The sequence below is a fragment of the Sinocyclocheilus anshuiensis genome, unplaced genomic scaffold (assembly GCF_001515605.1).
Source record: "Sinocyclocheilus anshuiensis isolate Anshui unplaced genomic scaffold, SAMN03320099.WGS_v1.1 scaffold81, whole genome shotgun sequence".
NCBI lineage: Eukaryota > Metazoa > Chordata > Actinopteri > Cypriniformes > Cyprinidae > Sinocyclocheilus > Sinocyclocheilus anshuiensis.
Genome location: NW_015537945.1, coordinates 338,587 through 364,574, shown reverse-complemented (window position 1 = coordinate 364,574; position 25,988 = coordinate 338,587). Strand labels below are relative to the sequence as shown.

General features: G+C 35.8%; 1 protein-coding gene across 2 annotated transcripts in view; it reads left to right on the top strand.

The window, feature by feature from the left end:
* Positions 1 to 25,988, top strand: part of LOC107663891 (protein TANC1-like) — a 234,819-nt gene that overhangs the window by 154,336 nt on the left and 54,495 nt on the right. Inside the window, exons 1-5 of one of the 2 annotated variants that reach the window (XM_016454302.1) lie at positions 4,116 to 4,313; positions 5,309 to 5,428; positions 7,471 to 7,752; positions 9,643 to 9,794; positions 20,242 to 20,473. In XM_016454302.1, the coding sequence (XP_016309788.1) occupies positions 7,503 to 7,752; positions 9,643 to 9,794; positions 20,242 to 20,473 (634 nt within the window). In that variant the 5' untranslated portion in view covers positions 4,116 to 4,313; positions 5,309 to 5,428; positions 7,471 to 7,502. Of the gene's footprint in view, positions 1 to 4,115; positions 4,314 to 5,308; positions 5,429 to 7,470; positions 7,753 to 9,642; positions 9,795 to 20,241; positions 20,474 to 25,988 lie in introns of those variants that run through there. The other variant, XM_016454294.1, reaches the window with a different exon arrangement.

The window sequence follows — 25,988 nt, the reverse complement described above, 5'->3', positions numbered from 1 at the left end:
ATGTTGATTTTATCAGACGATGCCGCGATTATAAATGAGAGTGACTCCTGGTTAACATGTATTAAAAGGGGTCATGTTTAGTCACTATTTAGTGTGGTATTTTTTGACAATATTCACTCATCATGACAGCAAAATAGGGCATTCTAAGTCAATATACTGCAGTATTTCCTCTCTCAATCAGTAGAAAATATGGTTAACACCCGGTCATGCATGAAAAAAAAATACCGTCATGTACCGCGAAACCGGTATAATTTTGAAAAATACCATGATATAAATTTTTGGTCATACGCCCAGCACTATATTGAAGGCTACCCTGGTAATTTATCAATTTTTAACTGTTTATTATAATATATGAAAATATTATTGTATTCCCGCAGCTTAAACAGTAGAGCATGAAGCAAGCAATGCCAAGATCATGGGTTTGATTCCCAGGGAATGTGTTATAAAATATACACTTCGAAGTCACTTTAGATGAAAGCATCTGCCAAATACATACATTCAAATATATTTGTGATTTACAGTACTGCTCAAAAGTTTGGAATAATTCAGATTTTTAATGTTTTTGAAAGAAGTCTCTTCTGTTCACTAAGGTTGCATTTATTTGAGCATAAAAAAATAGTGAAATATTATTGCTATTTAAATAACTGTTTTCTATGTGAATATATTGTAAAATGTAATTTTATTTCAGCGATGCAAAGTTGAATTTTTGAATTTAATTGTTATTATCAATGTTGATAATAGTTGTGCTGCTTCATATTTTTTGTGGAAACAGTGATAAATCTTTTTCTTACGATTCTTTGATGAATAAAAAGTTCAAAACGGCATTTATTTGAAATCTTTTGTAACATCATAAATGTCTTTACTGTTACTTTTGTGCAGGATAAATGTATTAATTTCTTTAAATCTTACTTACCCCAAACTTTTGAATGTATCACAGTTTTCACAATAATGTAAAGCAACCAAGAAATGTTTCTCAGCAGATTAGAACGATTTCTGAAGGATCATGTGACACTGAAGACTGGAGCTAAAAATTCAGCTTTGCATCACAAAAATAAATTACATTTTAAATATATTACAATAGAAAACGGTCATTTTAAATTGTAATAATATTTCACAATTTTCTGGCTTTTATTGTATTTTTGATTAAAGCCTGAATGAGCATTAAGGCTTTTTTCAAAAACATTTTTTAAAGAAATCGTTCAGAATACACCGTGGCCAATAGAGTGATAAAGTTGCTGAACTAAAGCCAATTCTAACCAGCCGAAACCTTCACCCATGTGTTATTCGTTTGTCAACATCACTCATTAATGCTGAACTACGACACCGAGTCCTGAGGGTCTGACTGTGTTTGTAAGATCGATTAGCATCTTCCCAACGGTGCAGTGAAGGAGCATCTGACCCCACGTCTCAACAGACACGACTTATCAACATGAATCAAGCGTGTTAATTAACATCGCCCGGTTCAAAAGGCCCTCTCATCTGACCTCATGAATATTCAAGCAATGACATCATCTGAGTTATGCATATTCATTGGTGGGCTCCTTTATTAATGTAAACAATAGGAACAGCAGATTACTCTGTGAAAGCAGAGGAACAGGGCATAATCTGTGCAGCTGGTCACGGGCCAGTCTGCTACTAAAGCCGGTCTGATTAGATTTCTCTCTCAGCGAAGTTTAGCTCTGCCACTGTGGAATGATTCACTGGGTATCAGCCATTTGCACTGGAGCCCAAACACACACACACATGCAGATGCAGAAACATTCGGGTTTTAAAAAACAGATGGGCTATCATATTGCATATTCGTGTTGTACATCAGATACACGCGGCGCTGCTTTGACCGGTGGAGTCACAGTGTAAACTAGATGTACATTTCCTGAAGGCAACAGCAGGGCTTGTGAGGCAGTGAAACTATAGTGATAAAGTATGTTTAAGATTCAGACTTTGGTTCTGTGTAAATGAAATGCTGTAGCAGAGACACTTGTTGTCCAGGAGCCTCTTTTCGCCCACGTTCCTGTCGGCAGATATTAAAATATGTACAGTAATACTCTGCTGTACCTCTCTTGGCTTCATGTAAAAGCACATTACTGCTGTCATTTGTATAATATTGATATTTCAAGCAGGTAAAGGCGCTTTTTCCACAAGGATTGCGCACCATTCAGAACTGATTTTTTAAAATAATTTTAATGCATACTTATTTGTTGATATTAATTATTAACAATGAAGACTTATTATAAATGTTTTTGTAGTTAAATATTATTAATAGTTTAATAATTAGTAAATTGCAAATCAATTTCCAAATCAAATCAACTGAATTTGGAATTGGTCAGTTTAATGCATACTTATTAATTAGTATTAATTAATCATTAATTTTAATGTTTTTATCGGTAATTATTATTAATAGGTTCATAATTACTAAATTCCTAATCAATTTCTAAATAATGTCAACTGAATATGGAATTGGTCAATTTAATGCATCCTTATTAACAAGTATTTATTAAGAATTAATACTTATTATGAATATGTTTTTATAGTTAATTATTATTAATAGGTTAATAATTACTAAATTCCAAATCAAATCAACAGAATTTGGAATTGGTCAATTTAATGCATCCTTATTAATTAGTATGAATTAGTAATCATTAATTGTTATTTTTAATGTTTTTATAGGTAATTATTACTAGGTTCATAATTACTTTCTGAATTTTCTGAATTTGAATTGAGGTAGCAAACCGAACACAAAATTGAATTTCAAATTTGAATTTGTAGTGTTTATATTTAAGGAGGTATTTAAAGATTTAAAGTGAATTGAAATTCAACAAAGTTGTTTTTTGACTATAAATGCAAAGTTTTTTAATGTTGCCTTGAAGTTTGAAGTTTGGTTATAAGCAGTAGATAAGATAAGTAGATAAATAAGTAGATAAAAACTTACATTTATGTAGAGTTGAACTGTTTACAACTTTTACAAACTTTCTTGTTTTTTATGCATATTATTTTTAATCTTACCTTGGTGTTTAATCTTTGACAGTGTAGTCTTGGCGTTTCTGAAATGCACACTGGTGCAGCCTTAATCTCTGAATTATTTATTCATTAATATTAAAATGTTAATGGAAAAATATCTGCGCAGATGTCGATGATATTGCGTCTCAATGCCAAAGCAGTGAAGAACATCTGCACAGGATCAAATCATGAACAGTGCAAACCCGTGACTTGTGAATATTAATTAGGCAACATGACTGGACAGTCTGTGGACATTACCTAGCAATGTGAGATAATTAATATTCATGAGGCCATTATTTACCATATACCAGCCAGAACACCCTGATAAACACCTAGCAACACATTAGCACCCAAGCACTTAAGCTGGGCTCACACAACAGCAACACCTTAGCAACTAGATAGAACACTCAAAAACACCTACCTAGCAACCACCCAAAACACTCATAATAGTCTACTGGTGTCATACTTGTAGTCGTTTTAAATTTGAATTAAATTTTTTGGAATTTGAATTAACTTGAGTTTTTCTTATTTCTGAACATACTATGTTTTAGTTTGTACAATATGTGCCTTCATATTTCATGCATTTTTTCTGCAAAGATATTTTACAAGTAATTTGTTTTACATTTACACCATGTTGACAACTTATAATAGAGCTTTCTTTAACTAGATGGTTAATAAAGAAAATGTTACTTGAATCATGTTGTAGATAAATTGATTAGTTAAATGACAAAAAATAAATAAATAAATAATAATAAATCAAAACTGATATCTTGAATTGGTCAACAAATAATTTTCTGCCATATACCCAGCCCTAGTCTGTAGTATTGCATGTGGCACAGTGAGCTTGTTTAAAGCTGAATGTGAATGAGAAATGCAGCAGTTCACTGATGTCAGAAAGGTGCGCAGCTGATTTGCTCATTCACTCACTCCCGCACTCGCTCCTCCCTCCATCACCCGTCTCCCTCCTGTCCAAACTCTCCTTCAGCTCTGTTTTATCAGCTTTCAGTCTTTTTCTCCGGGAGGATCATAGATTATTTCTCCGCCGCTCTGTAGGAGAGGAGAGATAGAGAGACCTCCTCCTCCTTTTAATCTCTCTTCTTTTTTCCGTCCGTTCTTTCATTGGGATTGCGGAGCGGGGAGCTGCGGCTGTGATTTTCTCTTGTGGATGCGTTCAGCGATGCGGTGAAGCCGGGGAGAGAGACTCGGGCTGCGGTGCGGTTCACCAGTTGAATGTGAATGGGTGAACATGGAGGTGCCCTGAGGAAACTGAGGTTTGCGGGGCTGCGTCTGTCTTTGCCTGGAGAACGCGTCAGTCTGTGAGTATCCAGAGCAGAAAGTAGTTTCAGAGCAGGTTGCTGGTGCATTAGTTTCAGACAGCGATGCATGGATGCACATTAGAGTCCATGCATTGAATGACATGCTTCTGTCACACAGCTTGAAAAAAAGTGAAATATTGCAAGATTTGGTGTTTGCATTTTTTCTAGTTTTTTACTTCTCTTTAATTTAAATGGGTTGCTTTGCTTTTGAAACGTCTCTGATTGTTCAGTCTGTGTGTGTGTGTTTGCTCAGTGACCTGGTTCTGTTCGCCATTAATTCTTTACTGTGGTTATTACGGTCGCTGCCGGTGATTTGCATTCGGGATGATGTCATCTTTCTCCAGCCACGGTTTCACGTTTATGGTCAATGCGAACGCTGCGGTCAGTGACCTTTAACCCAGACCTGAATCTGTAGGGAACTGCAGTGGACATCTGTTTCACATTCATCCTCTTTATATGGCCTCAATGCATCTTATTTTTCCCTCCAATATCAGACAGAAGGAAACCTGTTTGAAAACAGTTATTATTACAGTTCAGTTTGGTGTCGCTGGTGGTCACTTTTAAATAGCAGGGCCCATGATTTCACTACTTGTTATTGTTAACTAAAACTAGTCAAAACTATTAAAAAGTTTTCAAATCTCAATTACTAAAAATAATCTTTTTATAATCTTTATATATTATTTAAGATAAAAATGAATATTAGACCAAAATTAAAAATAGCCTTGGCAACTAAAGAAATAAAATAGTTAGTACTAAAATTGCTAAAACTGAAATAAAAATAGAAATTTTTACAAAAAACGTAATATTTATACAACAGTTCTTTCTGGTCTTCGAAACTGATTGGCTGATAAGAGTGTGCTATTAGTGTGACAGAGCTCCTCCAACCACTTCACCGTTTATATCGGCACGCTGTGATTACCTGGTCTTGATCTTATTGTTATGCATTGATTCTACCCATAATGCTAAGCTGCTGTTTTTCTCTGTGTTTTGTGCAGCGACGAGCTCCACTAAGCTGGAGGATCTGAGCTATCTTGATGAACAGCGGAACACCCCCCTGCGTACGTCCATCCGCCTGCCCTGGCACAACACCGGCAGCAGAGCTCCACACGACAAAGGTACTTTCACAATCCCATCATGCAGCTGTTTCTATCAGCTTGGTTTCTCCTCTTTAGTTCTGTAGGATCTTCATTAAACATCGAATAATTCATAATTCGCATGACATTTTCACCCCAAATTCTTATTACCTTCATGCAAAACAAAAAAAAGGAAGAAAATGAATTCTCATTCATCCAAAAAAACATTGTTTAAATTGTCATCAGTGATGATATTTGGGGGGAAAATGTAAAAACTATATTAAGAATACAATCCCTGCATTAAGGTGCTTTTTCAGATGTCACCTTAAAACATTATTTAAATTGTCATAAATAATATTATTTGTTCTAATTTTGTCTTTAATTTTTGAAATGCATTTAAATAAAAAAATAAGAATTATTACTGATGAGAACTTAGGCTACTGAAAAGGCTTAATTTACTTTATGTAAATTATTTTTTCGATCTTCTTTTGATTTTGGCATACATTTTGACCCCCAAAAAATAACTGCACAACTCTTTATTTATTCAGAACTTGCACCACAACATTTAGGTTCACAACATTATATTTTTTGTTAATTGTGAAATAAAATTTTACCTAAATATTTTATTGACCGGTTTGGTGAGATTCACCCTTGTACAGTCTGAAACGGTTGAATGCTCTTTTGGTTTGTTTTATTTTTTCATCTGTAAAAACATAACATTTTGAGAGACTTTCTGTATAGATCCTTTTACCCATTCAGGACTTGGATGCGAATAAGCAAACCCCCTCCATACACTTCCTGTGGTGAAAGGAAGTGTTTTAAATGGTTAAGTCCATTAATAATGCAAGAGAACATAGTTAAATACATGTGTTTTTCTGTTTGCCTCTTTCTCTTATATAAACGCTGGTGTACCCTGAGGGTCGAGCTAATGTGTGTTCTGCAGGAGCTGCTGCGTGTGTGTCGGTGTTGAGCTGTTATTCTGAGCTTGTTGAATGTTCTGATAAATAATGAGGAACATCAGAGGTTTGATTCAATCACAGCCAGTGGCAGCAGAGATTCATCAGCTCCTATCAGTGCAGCATTCAGCTCCAGTTGTTTTTATTCCAGTTTTTGCAGGCCATGTATCAGGTGTGTGAGGGTAGATAGATTCAGTTTTATCTGAAATGCAGTACATGCTTATATGTGTATGTATAGTTTATAAATATTAAATATCACTCTTTGTGCATGTCAATATAAAGGAACTAACATCAGTGTGATCATAACATGACCAGCTTCAAGTTCTTATAGAGGTTAGCTTTTGAATAATTGTTGATTTAAATAAAACAATCATTGCATTAAGGTGTTTTTTTAGATGTCACCTTTGCAAAAATGTAAAAATGTCCAGACAAGACTCTTATATGTTTTATTCAAAGCAAGGAAAACTTGAAATCGCATCATATGACCCCTTTAATTTCTTAATGCAAAATTAATTTAATTTTTTTCCTACTGTGCACTATCCTGGATTTGTTTTATTTTTATTTTTTGTGAGATTAACCCAAAAATCAGTTATTAACTAAATAAAACTGCTGCATGTTTGTGACTTTTTATGCTACTCAACAGTTACTCAAACAAGCTACATTTCATGCTCAACATATTTATTTTATATCATAGATTCACTACGTTAAAGTGTGCATATATGACACTAATGTCACAATATTAGTGACACACAGATATCCTGCAGCTACTAAAAGTGATGAAAGTCTGTAATATAATGTCACAGCGCTTTATTCCCTCGTCCGATTATGGCTTCTTTATGTACTTTCACACATATTTTGTCTCATGCACAGTAAAAACTCAGTCTAAAGGGACATTGAGGGTGTTTAAAGCACATATTTAGCAAGGTTAACTGTCAGTAGTTTTAAAAAACTATGATTATTTGATCTTTTATCGCATTTGCTGCAGTGAAATAGCTTTATTATTAAGTATTACCTTCCTTCTATGGTCTAGCCAGTGGTGGAGTAGAAAAATACATGCAGATAAAGCTTAAACTAAAAAAAAAAGTTTTGTTTGCATACGAGTAAACCTGCATGTTTTCTGTTTTTCAGCCCGCTTTGCTCCGTACAAGCCCACTGACATCATGCTCAAGCCGCTGCTGTTTGAGGTTCCCAGCATCACCACAGACTCTGTGTTCGTGGGCCGTGATTGGCTGTTCCAGCAGCTGGAGGATGACCTGAGGCCCAGCGAATCAGGTGAGAGCTCCGGGTCCATCATCGTGGGCAACGTGGGCTTCGGCAAAACCGCCATCATCTCCCGCCTGGTGGCCTTCAGTTGCCATGGCGGCCGCATGCGACAGATCGCATCCAACAGCCCAAGCGCATCTCCGAAAAGTGAGTTTTGTACATTGTTTCACAACACACTTGCCTGAGTATTGGCACAGATGCTCTCACACAAATGATTGTGTAAAATGCTCATGAAATCATTCTTATTTCAATTGTTACATCGAAGAATTGTCAAATAAGAATGTTTTTTTGAACAATTTCCCTTTTTTTGCATTCACTACCTTCAAATTATGTGAGACACTATCGTTCAAAAGTTTGTAGTCAGTAAGATTTATTAATGCATTTGAAAGCAGTCTCTTCTGCTCACAAAGGCTGCATTTATTTAATCCAAAATACAGTAAAAACTGTAAAATTGTGAAATATTTTTACACGTTTCAATATGTTTTCTATTTGAATATATTGTAAAGTGTAATTTATTGCTGTGATCAAAGCTGTATTTTCAGCATCATTACTCCAGTCTTCAGGGTCACATGATCCTTAGGAAATCATTCTAATATGCTCAGGTGCTACTCAAGAAACATTTCTGATTATTATCAATGTTGAAAACAGATGTGCTGCTTCATACTTTTGCAGAAACCATTGTTTTATGATTCTTTGATGAATAGAAAGTTCAAAAGAACATCATTTATTAAAAATAGAAATGTTTTGTAACATCATAAATGTCTTTATTGTCACTTTTGATCAATTTAGCGCATACCAATAAAGCGTACTGACTCCAGTTTTTTTAATTGTAGTGTACTTCAGTCTTAACTGAACAATAAAAACAAATATCAAATAAATAGTATACAATTCTTGAAAAAAAATCTTTAGTTCATATTTGATTTTTTTGAGGCATGTTATCAATTGTGTAAAAAAATGTGTGCATTTAGTTTTTAATTGCAAGAAACATTAAAGGTGGGGTAAGCAATTTCTGGTAGCCAATGTTGACATTTGAAATCACCAAAACAAACTCGCCCCTATTTTGATAACTCTGCCCCGCACATACGTACCCAACCCAGGCAACGATTAGTTCTGTGAAACAAAGCAAAACCAATGTTACACCGTGTCTACACTGGACGCGAGTGGCGCGGCACGAGAACGCATTATAATCAGTGACACGACAAATCCCCGACAGAAAACTGCTGCTGCGTTCTATTTATGACGTATTGACACAAATTTCAAATGATTTTCAACGATCGCTTTGTCGCGTCCAGTGTACTACACAGACTTTAGCTGTTGCGACGCAGACACAGTGTTACTCACCTATCGATGGTGTTACTCACCTATCGAGAAGAAACAAAGCAACCTCGGCGTCTGATCGCAGGCCTTCCGCTCCTTGAGTTCTCTCCAGCGCTGGAAAGCTAATCCGATATTTACACGGGTCCTACTTCTTGCCTTAAGCCTTCGTTTGTTCCGCAGATGTTTTCCTCTTTTGTTTTTTATCCGCCATCTCTATCTTTCTGTCGATCGGCTCACTAATGTCCGTCCTGTGCACTGAAATCTCTCTCCTCCACATCATGAGTAGACACGCCCCTTACTGCTGATTGGCTACAAGTTTGTTTTGCTATTCAGCCCGAATCAGTTTTCTAAAGCGTTTTTGAAAAATCGCTTACCCCACCTTTAAATTAAATGTTCAAAACTTGTATGTGCAGTTGGGAGAACATGGCTTTGATGCTTGTATATTCAAAACAGTCATAAAAATCATTCCAGTATATTTTTATTTTAAATCCCCAATTTTAAATAAATTTTCAAATTAAAAAAAAAAAAATTTAATTTAATTTTTTTATTTAAAAATTAAACTAAATAAATTTAAATTGTTTAAAAGGTTCTCTGTCCATGATTGTGCCCTATCCTAGACAGTTTGAGATGTTTGTGTATTGATGTTTGACTCGTCTCAGTAGAATCGCAGCAGCTGATGATATTTGTGCTCATGTGGATATTCATCGGTCACATGTCCAGGTGGGGAGCCGAGTTCAGATCTGCCCCTGAGTCAGCCGCCTCAGCCGACCCCTCCGCCCAGCGCCACCAACACCCTGCGATCCAGCAGCTGTCCCAGCACACCTGAGCTGCAGCGGCGCCGCGAGGAGGCCGTCAAACGCCTGGCTGCCAAGGTACACACACAGGTTTTTCATGATACAGAAGTAAAAATGTGCTCACCCTCAGGTCATTCAAGTTGTAGATGAGTTTGTTTCTTCATCAGATTTGGAGAAATGTAGCATTGCATCACTTGCTCACCAATGGATGCTCTGCAGTGAATAGGTGCCGTCACAATGAGAGTCCAAACAGCTGATAAAAACATCACAATAATCCACAAGTAATCCACACCACTCCAGTCCATCAATTAACATCTTGACAAGACAAAAGTCTTATGAATCCATCATTAAGGTGCTTTAAACCATTGCTTCCAGGCTAAAATACAAGTCCATAATCCATAATAACACTTCCTCCAGCTAAAAATTCCATCCCCTTTTGTCCTTCAAATCAAAATCCACCCACATATTTGTTCAGAACTGTTTTGGCTTGTAAATAGTGCTTGATCGGTGCAGATTTCTCTCCTTATTCAGACCAGACCACTTTTTCACTGGAGGAAGCGTTACTGTATTATGGATTATGGACTCAAGGCAACGGTCTAAAGTTAAAAAAGTCTTAATGATGGATTTGTTTCTTACAAACACGCAACTTTTCACTTTATAAGATGATAATTGATGGACTGGAGTGGTGTGGACTAGTTGTCTTGTGGCTCATGAGTATGAGAGTGTTTTAATAGCGCCGCACTCATTTAAACTTCAGTAGAGTGGACAGAGTTAGGGCTGATAAGTGAATAATTTCAGTGAATCACTTCACACTGTCCCATTATAATCACACACTGTCCCATTATAATCAATCAATTCAATCAAAAGCTCTGATTCAGCTATTAATTTGCATCATCAGTCACTCTGCTTGGCATTTCTTGTATGTTTAAGTAAAAGTGCCCATTTGTAAATGTTGTTTATAGCTGTGAATTATTGTATCGGTGCATATAAATTAAAACTATTAAATATCATTCCTCCATCCGTTCATTTAAAGAGAAACAGTTTTGAAAACATTCTTTGACTCCAACCCAGCTATGCCATAATTTCTTACAGTTTCAAGAAAATGTGGTGAGAGAAAGCTGGCCGGTCTTATGAAGCTCGTATTTCATGACTAATACATGCACATTGATCCACATCAATCCATGTCGATTTGACACGTTCGAGCATTGATTGTTGATTAGTAGATGAACTGTGTGGACACTGGACAGAAGCTGTATCTGGTTTCAGCTTCTTGTATGTATAGAGTATTTCACAGAGTCTTGTGTTGGAGTGGGCGGCTCTTGCGATGAATCTCTCAGCTGCAGTCCTAATGAAACCGCACAGGTGTGCTGCAGCCCAATCGCAGGTGCAGGGTCACGACCTCTGCCTGATCTACAGTGCTGACAGTGTCTTATGTAAGATGTGTATGTTGATTATTTCTTGGATTACCTGGGTTTTTCATATTTTACCTTTTGCTCTCAATTTCTCATTTAATCGTGTGCAGTTTGAAGTCTATGTAGTATTTGCTCGAGGTCAAAATGAATTATAGTTCATTTAAGACTTAAATTTAACATCAGTGAATATTGCTGTTCAAAATTATTGTGCTTCCATTGTCTGTGACAGCAGATGCAATACAAGTCAATTTAATGTTTTTGAGAGCCTCAAAGAGAACCAGGTGCTTAAATACATCTACTAGGTATTTGCAGTGTTTATGCTGTGTGCAATGTATTTTTTAATCAGAATACTTTATATAGAAAGATAATTTTGAATGGGCTTCAATGGCTAAAATGCTTTTTCAAATCATCAAATTTATTTGTATAGTTTTTTTTAACAATACACACTGTGAAAAGCAGTTTAACAGAAAATCATGATGTTAAAGGTCCCATATTTTACACCTTTCTGGAGTTTTATTTTAGGTTTTGATGTCCTTAAGAATATATATTTGCGGTATAAGTACCAAAAACCATCTCAATATATTTTTACAGCTCCTTTCTCAGGAGCTCTGCTGAGAACAGGTCGATTTTGGCCTGTCTAATTAATATTCATGAGCCTCTCTTCTGATTGGCCTGTTGTTTTCTGAGTGACACACGGCCAGGCCAACCACAGGTAACTAGGATCAGCCGACGTCACAGCGCTAGCGGGAGGCAGCAAAACAAAGAGGAAACTGGAGGCGAGTTTGGACACACTTCCCATTCGTGTGTCCAAACTTTTGACTGGTATACAGTATATAGCGTACATAAACGGAATATATATACACATAAACACATTTTTTTAAATGATAACTCAAATGTGGTGATCAAACACTTATAATGATGTGACAAACATAGGCCGATGTAGTGAAGGCAGGGTATTTAATAATTTAACAATAAACTTTATTATTCAAAATGAGTCTGACATCAGTGCACTTAACCGTAAACTTCACTTCACTTATTTTAAATAACTTAACACAAATAGAAAAAAATATATATAACTTGAATTAAGAAATTAAACAAGGTAACTGTGTAGGGCAAGCAAGCTACTGCCAAACCAACAGGGGCAGGTTTATGTAGGAAGCACAGCTTTTCCAAATGTAAACATCTAAAATGAATAAATAATAATAATTAATAATATAATTTTTTCACAAACTCTGTGTTGTGTATTTTCTGGTAATCAAATGAACATGCAGAACATTCGTATTTAAATCGTCTTTTTGCAGTTTAATATTCACAGACACAGTCTATATATATACTGACCTGTTTTTTATTTATTCATCAAAAATAAGACCAATTCCGAGTTATACAGTAAATTCCGTTTCAATCTGCTACGTTACTGACTGTACTGACAAACTATGCTGACACCGTGTCTGCGCCGCAACAGGACGCGACAAAGCGACCATTGAAAATCATTTGAACTTTGTGTCAGCACGTCATAAATAGAACGAGGCATCAGTTTACTGCATCCAGTGTAGACAACATCACTGATTATAATGGGATCTATTCTACACCGGATGCGAGTGGCGCGGCACGACAAAATACAATAGAATTCTATTGTATTTTGTCGCGTCGTGCGATGTGATGTGACCGATGTGATAAGCATAAGTTATGGGCCGCAGCGCGGCCGGTATAAACACCAGCATTGAGTGGCCGCGATCAGCTCTGGTGGCTGTAACACAGGCTTTAATGCGCCGCAGACGTGTGCCGTGATGCTCAGATCAGCTCTAGTCTCTAACGTCACTGAATCTGCTGTTAAAAATGAGCCATCCATTCATCATATCATCATGCAAAACTAAGAATTAGAATCATTGTAATGTGACGATCAAATATAGGTGCGGTGGGTGGTGGGTGGATAATTTGAAGCATCTCTACACTACACTGACCTGGGTCGCCAGTAGCAAACAATGGAGCGTGCTCTGCTGGACAAACTAAGTAATTACACCATTCAGAAGCATTTAATCTGCGTTATATGTTCTGTAAAAAAAAAATTTAATATCGGCCGATAATATCAGCTAAACAATATATCGGTCGGGCTCTAGTACTATGTAAACAACAGTATGAAACTGTTATCACCAAATGAAGTATCCCACTGTAATATTATATATTTGATTTGTCTGCAGCAATTCATTGTTGAATATTGTAATTACATACTGTACTTACATTTAATGTTATTAAATAATTAAAAAATAATACTTCTGTTGTTTTTCATAACAGTAGTGGCAAAAGGAAATAGAAAACAAGACTGAGTTTTATAGCTCTTTTAAAGCAAAAAGTAGAAAATAGCTTTTATGAACATGCAAGCTGATGTAAAAATGAAATGAAAAATGTTGAAATTTTTGCCTGCAGAATTGTGCAGTTACAGCATCTACCAGCAGGGACTAACTAGACCATGTTAACCAGCCAAACTTTCCCCCTTTGGTTTAATTTGCATGCACACTCTAACATATACTCACGTATTGTTAGGATGAGCAAAATTTGGGGCATTTTCTTTGTGCAAAAATATTTTGCAAAATAGAAATGTTTACATCATAACAATGTAACAGTTATGTTACAGTTACAAAACATTTAATATAAAGTGCTCTTATGCTTTGGACAGTTTGTGCTGAATGCTTTATTTGTTATTAGCAGTGACTCATTCTGTGTCCTCAGATGATTTCACATGTGTTTTGTTTATAGAAATAGGTTTTATGCACCTGCAAGGTGACCAAAGTTTCTTTGTGCACATTGCAAAGACTAGACTAATAGATAATTAAATGATTTTTCAGTTAGTTGTAGTTTTTTGTTTCTTTGCAGACTGCCTCAGACAGACATGCAGCTTGTTTTGATGCATGCTGACTGCTGATTCACGTGTCTTATATAAAGAGCACATGTAGTTTTGCAGTAATGCTGCTAATGGACTGTGATGAATGTGTGGTGATGTCACAGTTTTAATGGAGGACCCGCGCCTCAGTCTGGTGATCTATTTCCCCTCAGACTGACATGTTTATGATGGAGGATGCAGAATTACATCAGATGCTGTTGCTTTGTGTCTTTGTGTTTCAGGTCTCATTTATTCTGTTAAACACTTCAGCGTTTTTCAGACTTCTTGAGCACCATTCAAAACTGAATTCTAAATGCCTTTTAAAGTTCTGATTCCAGTCTGATTCCTGAATTTTAATTGTAGCAAACAGGGTGCAGAACTGCAATGCCATTCAAAAGTTTGGGGTCGTACATTTAAAAAAAAATGTTTTAATGATAATTTAATGAAAGATGCCTCTTCTGCTCCCCAAGGCTGCGTTTATTTGATCAAAAATACAGTAAAAACAGTAATATTGTGAAATATTATTACGGTTTAAAATAACTGTTTTCTGTGTGAAACAGTATATGTTAAAATTAGGGTTGGGTACCGAACTCTGTACTTTTAAGGGTACCGATCGAATTGCGTCGGTACTACCGAGTACCGATTCATGTTAAATCAATCGGTGCCAAATTTCGGTACCTGAGAACGCATCTGGGCGCATACGCTACAGAGAGAGAAAGAGATCCTGTGACGTGATGTCACCACTGCAACTCGTTCAGACAACACACAGGGCAAGCTGAAATGTTCTGAAGTGTGGTTACATTTCTAGGGCCATATGGTTTCTACGAAAACGCTGACGGGATTGCGGAGTCCATTCATAAAAACGTAATTTACTCTATAGTGCGGAATGCCACGGAATTCGTCAATTTTGGACGAATAAATCAAAAGTAGCCACTGCCACTTAATTCGAATCACGATATGGACTAGTGTCTGTGAATATTAAAATGCAAAAAGACAGTTTAAATATGAATCTTGCATGTTCCGCTTGCCTCTGTATGTATGAATGGCGGAAACGCGGTTTTTTTTACTACACAAATACTGAAGCACGCGTGACGCTCGCAGTGATTTTCGGCCTCTGCGTCTCACTATATGATGGCATGAACAAAAAATCTTAATCTCCAGAGCTGCTGTGAGAGTCACTTCACGAGAATTTTACCGTTTCATTTGAGAAAACTAGCATCATCATACTGTATACACACAGAAACTTCATGCCAACCTGTCAAAATAAAAGTACAGTTTAGCATGTAACAGAAATATATTACTCTTGTATTACTTCTGTACAGTATAATGTATATCTTTAAATATTCAATTTTCTATCAAATGTAAATAAAACAGGCTGGGGGGGGGGAGAAAAAGTTTGTAGGGCCCTATTGTTCAAAATGTTGAAATTGAGACTTTTGGACTTATTTTTTCACTGAAATAAATGTTTTTGTAATTACACAGAGAGTAAAGTACCGAAAAAAGGTACCGTTGGGTACCGGCACCGAAATTCAGGTACTGAATATACTACTAGAGGTACTCTAATATGCTGATTTGCCTATTTTTTTTATTTTTTATTATTTGATGAAAACATTTCAAACAGTGTTTATTTGAAATAGAAATCCTTTGCAGCATTATAAATGTCTTTACTGTCACTAATACTAATACTTTTAATGAATAAAAGTATTCTTTAAAAAAAAAGAGAATCCCGGCGATGCCGTCTTGTTTCTTAGGATGTGTTGCTTCAATATGTCTGATTCTGCTATTGAAGTTCATAGAGGAGGGACTGGAGCGATGCCAGCGCTGTTGTTTGGAACGGCGTGTTTCAGCCTTTTGAAATGCAGAGGACTGAAGTTGTTGCCGTGAACCCAAAGACCCTCTTTCTTCTTCTCAGTGGCTGCTGAAGTCACGATCTCTGCATTAAATCTCTGAATAACTAAAATAGTACTGGTTCAGTGACCTTAGGGCTGCATGATTAATCGAAATTAAATCGCAAAGACGATAAATCGTGATTAGACAGAAGCTGCGATTGTCATGCGTATCTCTCAGTGAAGCACGGTTCTGTGATCAGTAGTAAGCTTCAAATACGCTCCGCAGAAGAACTCCAGGAAATCCCTATAGTGGTTGCTGAATAAACAGAATATTTAACTGCTTTAATTGATTCAACGTGACTAATAAACACAGGACTACGACAAAATATGGTTTATCTGAGTTTGTCTTATTATAATGTTTATTATAATAAAGTATATAATAATGCAATGCTAATCGCCTTTATCACTGCTTAGAATACTATGAAATATGTTGCGTGCCTTATTCTGTGTAAGAAGCCACATCATCTCACAGAAGGATTTACTTCAAACACTCGGCTGACATTATGAAGTGAGTTTGGAGTAAAAACATGTTATTAAATGTGGTATTTTCACGTGCTTTCAGATGGAGCAGCATTTACTACACAGAGCCGTAGTTCACTGAGAAGCTACGCAAACAGCTTTCATAATCGCAGAACGATTTCTTCGATTTCATTATCGCGCGATTATATCGTCTGCGATTATGAACGCGATTTTGCATAGCTTGTCAGTGAACTACGGCTCTGTGTAGTAAATGCTGCTCCGTCTGAAAGCACGTGATGGAGATTTACTACTAATCACAGAACCGGCTTTACTGACAAGATGCGCATGACAATCACATGCGATTAATCGTGCAGCCCTAAGTGACCTCCTCTATATTGATCCAGCTTTTTGAAAGTCACGATTGTTTTGTGTAACATTCTTCGTGCCGTTCTAATGGTGCGGTCACACCAGACGTTATGCATAGAGCAACAGGATTTATTGCCAAGGGCTTTTTTTTTGTGATTTGTTTTTTTGTTTTTGCAGATGTATCCATGTATCCAAAGAAATTTGCATTACATTCAAGTTATACATAGGTTTTTGCATTCCCTGGGTCACGAACCCATGACCTCTACCATTTAAACAAAAGGATTTTATTTTATTTTTATGCAGCAATAAAAACATGAATTTAGTGTTCTATATAGAACTTGAACCAAAGGTTTAGATCTACTTTTATTTTTACATTTATTATTAATTTTTTATTTTATTTTATTTTATCAGATGCATGTATCCAAAGAAACTTACATTACATTCAAGTTATACGTAAGTTTTTGCATTCCCTGCAACTCGAACCCATGACCTCTACTGATACTCTACCATTTAAATGAAAGGATTATTTTATTTTATTTATTTATTTTATTTTATCTTATTTTTCTTCAATAATAAAAATGTGAAGTTTGTATTTTATGTACAGATCCTCTATTTTTAAATGTATTTTTCAACCAACTTCAACCAAGAGTTTATTTATTAATTTAATTTAATTTTTTTGGTATTTTAGTTTAGTTTAGTTTAGTAAAACTCTCTCACTCACAAATATATGACATAAGATGAGGGTTGTGAATTAACAGGTTAAACATCCAATTATCTGATTAAGCAGCTTTTAGTTATTCAGATGCCGATGGTTTGGTGTTACCAATTTTAGTATATGCAACGAACAGTATTATTAATTTGATAGATCTATATCATCACAGCTTGTGTTTTCTAAAGGTAGTGGTATGCATTATTTTAGAGAGACTCTGACAAACAGACTCTTTCAATGCCGACGTGAGATTCTCGAGTGACATCAGACAGGGTGTGCTTCAGAGACTCATCCGATATTGCATTTCATCTCCCAGGGACTTGAAGCGCAGTGCTTAGGGTTTCAGTCGAGCTCCGTGCGTCTCCGTCTTAATCGGCCGAGCTGTCCTCTGTCAAACACAATGTGAGCTAAATGATGTATCAACCATGTTTCCCGGGGGACCTGCCATCCCTCGCGTGTTACCATGGCAACAGGTGAGCAGGGTGGTCATTTGGTCGCATTTAAAGAGAATTGCAGCCACGTGGGTGCCGAGGCTCAGGGACGGCAAATGCGCAGCAGACAGCGGCAAATTACACATGCACAGATAAGACAAAAGCACTTAATTAGAGGCTCATCACTAATCAGTTTGCAGCGTAATGCTAAATTTTTAACAAATGAGTGTGTGGCGTTTTGCAAATGAAATTGGGTGTATTCCAATCAATCCCTGCATGCATCAGTCACATAAGCGCAAGCTGATTAGTAAAGCTCTCTCCATTAGTTTGTTGACTGATTAATTCACGTATTTGCAGTTGATGCTGTGTTGATGGAGAATTGATTAACTTTATCTCTTTAATACCTTTTTAATACCTGTTTGCAATTATACACACAGGCAGTCAATCTTCACACCAGACTATTGACTTTCAACATATTCTGCCTAAGAACTGCCTACTTAGACAGGAAGAGACCGCACATCTGCATTATATTATATTATGTTATAATATATTATATTATATTATATTGAAGACATGTAGACTTTGTGAGTCCAAAAGTTGTAATTATTGATTATTTTAAAGATCTATAAAGCGGAATATCCAGTTCTGCTCCTGGTTTAGTTACTGCTAAGTATCTCAAGCCAAAGATTTCTTTGGCTGTCTAAATTCTTCGTGATGATGGTCTAATCAGCATGTCGAAGGGTCGAGGGAAATGCACAGCAATCAAGAGATTGAGCCAGTTAATGTGCGCTTTGGAGTGTTGGCTCGAAGCGAGCGAGCGAGATAATGGTCCCTCCACCTGAAGGAGCTTTAGATTGATGCTCTTTTCCCAGACCTCATCTCATGGTGAGGAGCATGTCATTCCTATTAACCCCACCTGTCCAAATGGGAAATATCCCCATCTGTCAAACACAGCTTTCAATAATAAATCAGGACAAATTAAGAGGGTCCCTCAGAAGGTGTCCTGCTGTCTCACCCGTCTCTGCCAGGTTTCCTCACTCCGTAAGTGTTTCTCCTGTGAATGGTGGTGAACTCTGCTGTTAGGACATCACTTCACTTCACAGAGAAATATTTCACTTTCATTCTCTTAGATCCGTTGCCTCCTTTGGGTATGTCAGATTTTTCAAGAGAGGAATTGAATAAAGAATTACGAAATAAGCCAACTGAGGTCAAGCATTACATTGATTTTAACACAGAAAAGAGGTATTTTTAGGCATGAAGTCCCACTTAACCATGGTAAAATCACTGTAAACTCATCTGAATCTACTGATGTTCCCTTATGTTTTCTTTTAATATTTGTAAAGTTGTGTGTGATGTGATTAAATCAGTTTATGCTGTGCATACAATACAAACTAGTTCCTCATTTGATGATCTCTGTTCATCTGAGTTCAGATCCTCGTGTTTTTATCCATTAGGCTGGTGAACTTTTATCATTTATGGCTGCAGGATGACTGGATGGCAGTGATGGCTCAGAAAGACTCTCATTTGTGAGCTGCATTATTTATCAAGTGCAAACAGTGGCATGATATTGGGCTTCAGTGTTAGATCAACATGGATTGAGAGCATCTCCTCAAGGGCTCACAGACCTCAAGCTGTTCTGTTATGAGCTTCAGTTCAGCAGCCAGTCGTGACAGCTCTGTTATAAAAACCAAAAGTTTTAAAAAGAGTTTGATCTGTCAGCAACCATGACAGCAGCAGTGTAGCCAAAAATGGCATTATTATATTATATTATATTATATTATATTATAATGTTTATATCCTCTATTATATATTTATTTATTTATTATTATTGATTTATTCTTTTATTGTTTCTTTTTTATATTTTATTTTAGTTATTTTATTTTACCACAGAAAAGGAAAAACTGATCTAAATGTACTTAAGATGTTCCCTTTGTTTTCTTTTAATATTTGTAAAGTTGTGCGTCAGTTATATTATATTATATATTTTAATACATTATATTAATCCATTTTTTATTTGTAGATATTCTTGTCAGTATGTTCATATACTCAGTTGTCAGCTGTATTTACAGTGTATTGTTTAATTTAAAAAAAAATTTTTTTAGAACTACTGTGGAGAACATGCATTGTTTATTTTAGCTAGTTTTTACAGTATTCTAGTTAGTCATTAAACATTTTGAATCTACTTGACTACAATGACTGTTTGAAATAATTGTTCCTCTGATTTAAAAAAGCCATTTCAGAGCAATTGCATAAATAAATATGGCAATATATGTTGTATATAATTATATATAAGTAACAGCAAATATTGCATGATTCTAAATGTAAATCAGATGAATATGAAGTTTCTAAGGCTGTCTCTCTGTCTCTGGTTCTCTCTGCAGGTGGTGGCGTATCATTACTGTCAGGCTGATAACACGTACACGTGTCTGGTTCCTGAGTTTGTGCACAGCGTGGCTGCTCTCCTGTGCCGAGCGCATCAGCTGAGCGCATTCAGAGAGCTGCTGCTGAAAGAGCCGCACCTGCAGAGCATGCTCAGTCTGCGCTCCTGTGTACAGGACCCCATGGCTGCCTTCCGCAGGGGCATCCTGCAGCCGCTCGTCAACCTGCGCAAAGGTACGCAAAACCAGCCTCGTTTCCGATGAGGTTACGAGAAGTGTTCATTCCGTTAACGAAAACTATGACAAAAAAATATTAGATGACAATCTTTTTTCCATGACGAATACAGAAATCTAAAAATATCAGCAAACATGTATTTGGCTCAAATGAAAATGCAATACAGCCAGTCTGTGAAAAACATGAATGTAATTAGGAATTATTGGAATTAATATTACAGGGTTTCTGCAGGTCTTAAAAAATGTAAATATTCCCTTCCACAAATTAAGGTCATAAATTGGAGCAGAAAGTCTTAAATTCATAGTTATGGCATTAAATGTTGCATGCACTGCAAAAAAGGTCTTCCTCAGTATTTTTGTCTTGTTTTCCAGTACAAATTTGTGACCCTGGACCACAAAACCAGTCATAAGGGTAAATTTTTCGGAATTGAGATTTATACATCATCTGAAAGCTGGATAAATAATCTTTCCATTGATGTATGGTTTGTTAGGATAGGACAATATTTGGAGATACAACTTTTTGAAAATCTGGAATCTGAGGGTGCAAAAAAATCAAAATATTGAGAAAATCGAAAATGAAGTACTTAGCAATGCATATTACTAATCAGAAATTAAGTTTTGATATATTTACAGTAGGAAATTTACAAAATATCTTCATGGAACATGATCTTTACTTAATATCCTAATGATTTTTGGCATAAAAGAAAGATCAATAATTTTGACCCATTCAATGTATTTTTGGCTATTGCTACAAATATACCCCAGCGACTTAAGACTGGCTTTGTGCTCCAGGGTCACATTTAAACATCCTTAAAACAAAATACATTTACTTGGAGATGCAAAATGACGTTAGTTGAAGTCCAGTTTTCTGGGAATTTTTTTTTTTTTTTAATTAAGCGAGTTTATGCTTAGAACAAGAACAAATATCTGTCAATGGGATTTGAAAACTTCCCTTTGAATTAAGTTGATTTTTCTGAGCCTAGTGGCAGATATTTGTCTTGTTTTGATCATAAATTCACTTCATTTTGACCAATTTCTCAGAAAATAAGACATATTATCTTAAGTCATTTTCTCAGTGTGTCTTGATTTAAGAATATGTACACATTTGCACTGGAAAACAAGACAAAAATACTGATGAAGAACATCACTTTTGTGCAGTGTGACCAGAAGGTACAGTAAAAGTTATTTCCATAGTATAGCTGTTTTCTCTCTTTTTTTCTCCCCCATCAATTGCGCATTATTGTAAAGAAAACAATGCCATCCAGACAGTCCTTGCGTGCATTTCACTCAGGAATACACCACATTATGGAATTAAAATTGTTGATGTTAATTCCATAATTGAGTGATTAATATTTTAGCTCTTCCTGCACAGTTCAGAGAAGGTTATATGGACAGAAGGAACATCATGGAATGAAGTGTTGTATCACACCGGATGAGTCAGATGTCATGTGTTCGATGTTTAGCAGATGGTCAGATTATATGAATGGGGTGGATTTGCTTGGTTGATGCATTAAATGCAGTGAAAACCGTTTTCCCAAGCCTGTTAGCACATCCGCTCTCATGTACTGGCCAGCGTTTATTTCTTAGAAATGGAATTGTTTCAGTGAAGTGAATTAAATCTACTGAACTTTCAGAAATAATAAGGTTGGCAATCAAGAACCGGTTTCAGTTTATAAAGAAAATACTGGAACCGAAAGATTTTCAAGACATTTGGTTTCGTTAATAGTTTGTCTACATTCTTTTAAAAACACTGGAATCTTTAACAGAAATCAGAAATAGTTAAATTCCTTCCTTAATGATTGACATCCTCCCTCTCACGTGTCATGAAGAGGAATGAAAGCCTCGGTTTTCCTCTTGATCATCTATAGGTTTTTCCTGCATCATCCGTGCATTTATTTTCTCTTTAGGCTCAGTCTCTCTCCGAGTCTCTGACATCTCAAGGTCATTGTGGTTTGTTTTATGTGGCGGTCCAGTCTTTTGCTCAGCTCGATCGATATTTTATTGTAGAAGTGTTATTTTAAGGTTAGTATTTTAAGAGAGAAGGAGTATATAAAATTAAAAAAAAATATATATATATATATATTATTATTACTATTATTATTATTATTGATACATATTTATATACTCTCTCGTATATTTATATATCAGCATACTACAGTAGATGTGTTCGATGTTTAGCAGATGGTCAGATTATATGAATGGGGTGGATTTGCTTGGTTGATGCATTAAATGCAGTGAAAACCGTTTTCCCAAGCCTGTTAGCACATCCGCTCTCATGTACTGGCCAGCGTTTATTTCTTAGAAATGGAATTGTTTCAGTGAAGTGAATTAAATCTACTGAACTTTCAGAAATAATAAGGTTGGCAATCAAGAACCGGTTTCAGTTTATAAAGAAAATACTGGAACCGAAAGATTTTCAAGACATTTGGTTTCGTTAATAGTTTGTCTACATTCTTTTAAAAACACTGGAATCTTTAACAGAAATCAGAAATAGTTAAATTCCTTCCTTAATGATTGACATCCTCCCTCTCACGTGTCATGAAGAGGAATGAAAGCCTCGGTTTTCCTCTTGATCATCTATAGGTTTTTCCTGCATCATCCGTGCATTTATTTTCTCTTTAGGCTCAGTCTCTCTCCGAGTCTCTGACATCTCAAGGTCATTGTGGTTTGTTTTATGTGGCGGTCCAGTCTTTTGCTCAGCTCGATCGATATTTTATTGTAGAAGTGTGCGTTTCAGACGCAGATAAACAAACCGTGTTTGTATGATGGAAATGGAAGATGCTTTGGATCAATGCGGCCTCAAGAGGAGAGACGACAAACCTTGATGGAAACTATCCTCTGCACTGCCCTCGTTGCAAAAAAAAAAAAAAGAAGTGTTTTCACAAGTAATTTTTATTTTATGTTTCTCTATTGGGATTTTCTTGCCTCAGTAAAAGCTTAAATTTAATACACATATTATAATACTGTATATAGTAAAATAAATAAATGAATGAGTGCCTAGAAAAGTGCTATATAAATGTAATGAATTATTATTATTATTAGATAATATAATAGAGTTGTGCTTATAACAAGATAAAAATAAAATTTCCAGTATTTATTTGTTTATTTGCTTGCTTGCAAAATATAACTCATGAGATTTATAAAATCTAAATTATGAGATTTATAATTCATTGATATATTCTTTGAAAACAAGTCTTAATACGTTATGCAGGGTTGCTTCAAGTAAATTGATTCTTGTTTTAAGATTTTTTTAGAATAGAACATTTCCTACAAAATAAGTCAGTTACTGATAATGTGTTTTTTCTGAATGTCCGCTACAACCACACAGTGTCTTACTGAAACCGACTCTCGGGGAAGTGCTTTGGCTGAATCTCTCCGTCATGCCATGAAGAAGTCAGCGCAGAGATTTGTGGTGGAGCTTTAAAAGCAGAGATGCTTTATGGATGCTGCTCGGCCGTATTCCTCATTCAAATAATATTTGAAAACAGAGGAAGTGCAGCTCTTGATGTGTTGCTCGCTGAAGAACTATTTCTCCGTCTCTGTGTTATTCTGCTGCGACGGCTCGTCTGTGTGTAATGAATTATTAAAGTGACTCCTGACGGAGCCGAAGGGTGATGCTTCATTTAAGGCCAAACAAAGACATGCCGCTTCTGAAGACTTTAATTGTGAAGTGGACTGATCCGTGCTCCTCATTAAGTCTCACTTTCATTCTATTGCAGAGTGATTAATATTGTATGGATTCATTTGAATAAGTTGCTTATTTAAGTCAGTCTCATCTGCATGGAAAACTTCCTCATGTTTTAGCAGGGGCAGAATAAATATAATAACCACAATAACTCAAAGAAAAGAACAAGCCATTGCATGTCTAGAGCCGGACTCAAGATTCAGATGTAAAGTAGCGTGAGAGATTTCGCTCGTACACCGGAGACTCATTAGTACTGAAGCTCTTCTGCTCTCTCTCCACCTCTTTCTTGGTATTTTACCATCTATTAATGGATATTTCTGACTCGAACTGGACAAGCTGTATTTGAAGCTGCAGAAAAACACATACCTGTGACATTTTTATTTTAATTAATGCACAAAATGATTCTTTTGTTGACCATAAGCCATGAACCGCTACAGCTAGACTACTGAACTGCACAGTTAGACTGAAAAATTGTTTTATTCCTATTATTATTATGGTAACACTTAGGTTAGGTAATGCATTAACTAACATGAGCTGACATTACCAGTATATTTTCACAGCATTTATTAATCTCCATTAATGATAAATAATAAAAATGTTCATGTTGCATTAATTAACGTTAACAGATGCAACTTTTGATCTTACAAACGTATTTGTAAATGTTGAGATTGATATTAGTAGACATTAACTAAGATTAAAGGATAAGTTCACTTCCAGAATAAAAAATATCCTGATAATTTACTCACCCCCATGTCATCCAAGATGTTCATGTCTTTCTTTCTTCAGTTGCAAAGAAATTAAGTTTTTTGAGGAAAACATCCCAGGATTTTTCTCCATATAGTAGACTTCAATGGTGGCCAATGATTTGAAAGTCCAAAATGCGGTTTCAATGCAGCTTCAAAGGGCTCTACATGATCCCAGCCGAGGAATAAGGGTCTTATCTGGCAAAACGATTATATTTATACACTTTTTAACCACAAATGCTTGTCTTGCATTAGCTCTGCGATGTGCATGCATGTCTTTATTAGGTGATGTTGGAAAGGTCATGCGTGATGTAGGTGGAAGTATCGACCCAGTGTTTACAAAGCGAACATGCAAAAAAAAGTAATTGCCCTTTACAAAAAAGGTTAAAACAATGATGTCGGATGATTTTAAAGTTGGAGGAGAAAATGAGATGGAGTTTTAACCGAAGTACAAAGATATATATATTAATGTATTTATTGAACCTTTAGACTATATATATATATATATATATATATATATATAAGAAGATGTGAGATGTTCTGGAGGCTTGTGAAAATCATTCCTCCGCTGAGGAACAGTGAAAGTAAAGCTTCTGGAAACAAACGCTCATCAAAAGATCAGATTTGATGAAAAATGATTTATGGCAATATAACAAAGAGTGAAAAATTTAAGGGGGTCTGAATACTTTCCGTACCCACTGTATATATATATATTAGGGCTGTCAATCAATTAGAATTTTTTATCTAATTAATCACATCCTTTTTCTATGATTAATCGCACACTTCATGAAATTAAGCATAGACCATTTATCTTGTTTCAAATGTTTATTTTGTCGTCATTTGCTATATCCAGCAAAGTAAACCAAAAGATTGAAGGGTGATTCTTAAAAATCTATATTTTCTGCAAGATTTTTTCAAGATAAATTTAGATAGAAAAGGACACTTAGAAATGGCGTAATAATCAAGGAACTTTGGAACTTTGGTGTACCATGGGTGCAGCAGGCGCAATGATATTACGCAACGCCTGAAAATAGGCTTATTGGAAGTTACCTAGCTGGGACTATTTTCAGGCGCTGCGTAATATCATT